The sequence below is a fragment of the Vicia villosa genome, linkage group LG3, assembly GCF_029867415.1.
Source record: "Vicia villosa cultivar HV-30 ecotype Madison, WI linkage group LG3, Vvil1.0, whole genome shotgun sequence".
Taxonomy (NCBI): domain Eukaryota; kingdom Viridiplantae; phylum Streptophyta; class Magnoliopsida; order Fabales; family Fabaceae; genus Vicia; species Vicia villosa.
In genome coordinates this window covers 133,867,339-133,872,323 of record NC_081182.1, presented here as the reverse complement: position 1 = coordinate 133,872,323, position 4,985 = coordinate 133,867,339, and the positions used below count along the sequence as shown (strand labels likewise).

Genomic DNA, 4,985 nt, shown 5'->3' with positions numbered 1-4,985 from the left:
TGTTCTTAAGTAGAGGAGAAGGAATCCGGTTTATTAGATGAACAGCATGCTTAATGCTATAGTTCCAAAGGGTGTCAGGAATGTTGGCATGAAAGGTAAGTGCCCTAGCTACATTAAGAATGTGTTGGTGCTTGCGTTCAACCACCCCATTTTGCTGAGGGGTCTCTACACAAGATTTTTGATGAGAAATTCCTTTGGACAGAAAAAAATTTGATAAGGGAAGAAATTCAGAACCATTGTCTGATCTGAAACACTTTAAGGATGTATTGAACTGATTTTCTACAGATGCAATGAAATGAATAATGCTTTGGGTTACTTCAGTTTTAGTTTTGAGAAAGATTATCCATGTGAACCTAGAGAAATCATCTACAAGTGTGAGAAAGTATTTATGACCATGAATGGATGCAGTAGCAAAGGGTCCCCATAAATCAGCATGGAGAATTTCAAAAGGAGCAGAAGTAAAGGTAGTGCTATTAGGAAAAGGCAACTTTTTCTGTTTTGCTAAGTGACATGAATCACAAGGAGCCATAGTATTTTTATTACATGGAATGAGAGGAAAACTTTTAGCTAGTGTATCTATACAAGAGTCTGAAGCATGGCCTAGCCTAAGATGCCAAGTCTCAAAAGAATTTGAAATAAGAGCATTACAACAAAATGACTGAGTAGTAGTGTTTATGATGTAAAGCCCTCTGTGCAGCTTAGCTGTACCAATCGTTTGCTTCGAAAGGTTCTGCAAAATGTGACAAGTATTGGAAGAGAAATTTAGATGACAAGCTAGATTAGAAGTGAGTTTTGCAACAGAAATCAAATTAACATGGAATGAAGGAATGAAAAGGACATTAGAAAGAGTAAGATTAGGATTGAGAGAGATATTTCCAGAAATAGAGGCTTCAATGTGGGATCCATTTGGTAAAGATACAGAAACAGGCACAATAGTATGATAAGAAGAGAAATTGGCAAGGTCAAAAGTAATGTGATCTGTGGCACCTGTGTCCAAGATCCAAATGTTAGAATGCTTACCAATGTTCATAGGAGTTTGAGAGTTTAGAGCCAGAGGTGAAGTAGTGATTGAATTTGCAGCAGGTGTGGGTTTGGATTGTTGAAGTAAGGCTCGAAGGCTCTGAAATTCCTCTTGAGTGAAACCAAACGCAGAAGTTGGAGAAGATTCTGCAGACATTGAACCATTGGAGGCATTGTTGGCTTGTGATTGTGGAGAACCATGTGTAGGATTTTGAGCATTCTGACCTTTGTTCTTCTGCCAAAATCCAGGTGGATAGCCATGCTTTTGGAAACACGTCTCTATAGTATGGTTAGTTCTCCCACAGTGCGTGCAGACCCGGTTAGTGCCCTTTGATGGAAATGTTCCTCTTCCCTTTGGAGGTTGTGCTTGTTTCCATTGCTGAGCTTTAACATGGAGGGCTGTGACCTCAGGATTAACAGACTCGACTGGGGAAGCATAATTCAATTCTCGCTCTTGTTGAATTACGAGAGAGAAAGCTTTGTCAATCGAGGGCAGTGGTGACAGCATCATGATTTGAGATTTTGATTGAGCGAACTTTTCATTCAATCCCTTCAAGAACCTGATAACGTAGTCTTGCTCACGATACACCTTAGCCGAATCCACAGCACCACAAGAACAGGCAAAAGAGCAAGTACAAAACGGAAGAGGACGATAGTTTTCAAGTTCATCCCAAAGCATCTTTAATTGAGTAAAGTATTCAGAAACGTCGAGTGTACCTTGGCGGAAGCGATAAAGTTCTTCTTGGATATCGGAAATGCGAAACACGTCGCTCTGCGAAAACCTAATCTTGAGATTCTTCCACACTCCCGAAGCCGAATCAATCCACAACACAGACTTCGCGATAGAATCAGAAATTGATCGTTGAATCCAAGAGAGCACCATAGTGTTGCATCGGATCCATTGAGCATACAGAGGATCGGTGACGAATGGTTTTGGAAACGATCCATCGATGAACTTCTCTTTGTTTTTCGAAATCAAGGCGATGTGCATCGAACGCGACCATGTATGGTAGTTCTTGTTGTCCAAAGGTGGAGCAACGAGAATCAAGGCAGGGCTTTCGTTAGGGTGGAGATAGAAAGGATTCGCAGAGTTTGTGGCAAAATCAGCGTAGCTCTGGTGATCCATGGAAAAGGAGAAGATTTGCAGAGATTGAGCAAAGAACTATCTTGAACAAAGAACTTCAAGAAAGAACGAAGGAAGAAAAGAAAACTGCAAATCTTGAACAAGATAGAGGAAGATGAAACGGATCGAAGGTCACCAGAGCTTTTTACAGCTCTGATACCATGTTGGTATCACAAGAAGAAGATAAAGAGTAAAGTAAACTTGTTCTCATTATGGTAAAAGAGTGAAGTTACAGTTACAGTAGTGGTAACTATATATAGTAAATATGTGATCCTATTATATACACTCAACTTGTATTATTTACACTCCTATACATGGCTATATTATGTTATTATATACCATGCAATCAAAGCTTCTACATATGATATCAAAAGGGATGATCAGTCGATTCTTGAACTTGTCAATAGATGGTGCTCCAAGACTAATACATTTGTTTTCCCATGGGGAGAATCAACTATAACATTGGAAGACACAAAGGTTTGTTTTGGTTACTCTCTTTTGGGCTCTTCTGTTTCTAACCCTATTATGAACAGTGAGCAAGTAAAAGCAGAAGAGGAGTTAATGGAAGCAAGAAGAATGTTTAATAAGTCTAAATCTAAAAAAGTGTATCAGAGGGCATGGATGATGTATTTTATGGAGACTGAAAGCAATGTGGAGCATGCAGCTTTTTTGGTTTATTGGTTATCAAGGTTTGTTTTTCCTGCAGATTCATATGATACTATTTTGAAAAGTGTTGTTCCTATTGCAATACATTTAGCTCATGGGAATAGAATAGCCCTTGCACCTGCTGTTTTAGCTTGTATTTATAGAGATTTGAGTTTACTTAATAGCGTCATTACAAAAAATACCACATCAACTATGAAGAGTTTAAGAGTAACTATTTGGTCTCCTTTTCAATTGGTTCAAGTATGGGCTTTAGAGAGGTTTTTAGCTCTTAAACCACGCCGTTATACAATAGGCCATGGTTTACCAGAGGTGGCTAGATGGGGTGGTGTTAAAGTATTTAAAAATAAAAACTTGAAAAAGGACTTGGATTGTGCAGGATTTGGAAATGGTTTTTTGTGGCAACCATACGAGAATTCACCATGTGTTGAAGTTTATAATGAAAAAGATATGTGGAAATGTTATAATCCTTATTTAGAAGAAGAGCTACATTCGTTTGGGATGTGTTTGAGGGCCTGTGAGTTGGTTGGTATGGGATGTAGTGAGAAGTACTTACCACATCGTGTCGCTATGCAGTTTGGTATGGATCAAGACATTCCAGATAATGTTGCTTTTTGTGAGAAGGATCCTTGGGTGAGTTATAGCCAGCCAACAGCATTGGTGGATATTGATTTGATCATTCAGTTGTGCTCTAACAAGCCCGGTGTTACTTCTAGATACTATGATTGGTGGAAGCAATCGAAATTAAATAAGGAAAGAGATAACAAGAGAGTGAAGGTTGAGAAACATGAAAGGGAAGGTTTTGATAAAGAGGATGATTTGTTTGTTTATGAAATATCAAGTTCTGATGAAGAAGATCATTTGTTAGTTTATGAACTATTAAGTTCTGATGATGAAGTAGTTGAAAATGGAAAGGCTTTATCTAGTCATGAATTTGGTGCTTTTAGATCATCAAATGTGGGTGAAATTAATAGTCAATATTGTGATAGAAATGGGGAAAAAGAGGAATGTGTTAATCCTTTTACATTAGATGTGGAATTTGATCTTGAAAAGAGGATTGAAAAGCTTGAAAAAGTGATATGTGAGCTTAAAGAAGCAAGATTTGGCAGTAGGCCATAGTACTCATTAGTTGGTTTGTAACCACCTTGTTTTTCCTAATTTTGTGTAATAGTAGTTTACAACAATTTATTGCTTATGCACTTTGTATGATGCAAACTATGAATGTGAAAGTTGTTTTCATTTTGTAGTAATTAGTATGAAGGTGCTCAACATTATGGAAAGATGGAAGTGAATTAATGAGGTTGGTGATTTTATTGTAATTATGACTTGATCGGTTGATTAAAACACTTTATAAGTATAATTCACACTGCAATATATATGATACCTTACATATCCTTTGAATCACACTGCAATATTCGCTGTTAAATTCAGTATAATTCATGTATTAGAATCACTAATATCTCGTACGTTGATTCAATCAATCATAATTTCATTCTCTTGCATTATCATTATCATGCATCTTTTCTTGTCTGATTCTTCAGTGTAAACTCAGCTCACGAGAGACCCTCCTTGTTGCATTCATTTACAACATTTTCAGCATTTTTTCTTGCATTCCTCCTTCCTGTTATTGCATTTCTCCTTGCATCTCCATGCTGTTTCGTCTCTCTTTGCTATTAACGATGGAGAATAAGAGCTTGAGAAGGATTTAACCTACAATGCATACATATTGCAAATAAAATCCTTTTATAAACACATCACATACAATGTTTTTGTATTCGAGAGAGACATGTGACAAACACGTCACATGGGGAAAAAGATTCATGAAAGAAATTGAGGAGAGTGTACTCACATAGAGTTGGAAAAAGTGAATTAGCCATTGAGAATGCATTTTGATTTCAAAGTCCATTGATCCTTATCCTCAGCTCCTGAAGCATAGTAGTCATAAACCATCTTTGGTGGTAATTTCCGCCTCTCAATTGCTTCGAACTAGTTCACATTAGTAATCAAATCCATCTTCCTGATGATGTAGTTGAGTGAAACATGAAGAGTAAATATATGCATTACCTTACATACCTTGTTGTTAATAAATGCAATAATATAGTACATTACGTTAAATGCCTTATTGTAAAAAAATGATATTAAATGAAAAAGATTATAAATAAATAAAAAATAGATGAAG

The 4,985-nt window shown here is 36.9% G+C and overlaps 1 protein-coding gene across 1 annotated transcript; it reads left to right on the top strand.

The window, feature by feature from the left end:
* Nucleotides 1-2,668: 2,668 nt before the first annotated feature.
* Nucleotides 2,669-3,925, top strand: LOC131659001 (uncharacterized). Its single transcript, XM_058928247.1, has one exon. The coding sequence runs from the start codon at nucleotides 2,669-2,671 to the stop codon at nucleotides 3,923-3,925; it is 1,257 nt and encodes a 418-aa protein (XP_058784230.1).
* Nucleotides 3,926-4,985: the final 1,060 nt, after the last annotated feature.

Coding starts and splice junctions, on each gene's coding strand:
- LOC131659001 (XM_058928247.1), top strand. CDS start 2,669: ATGAACAGTGAGCAAGTAAAAGCAGAAGAGGAGTTAATGGAAGCAAGA.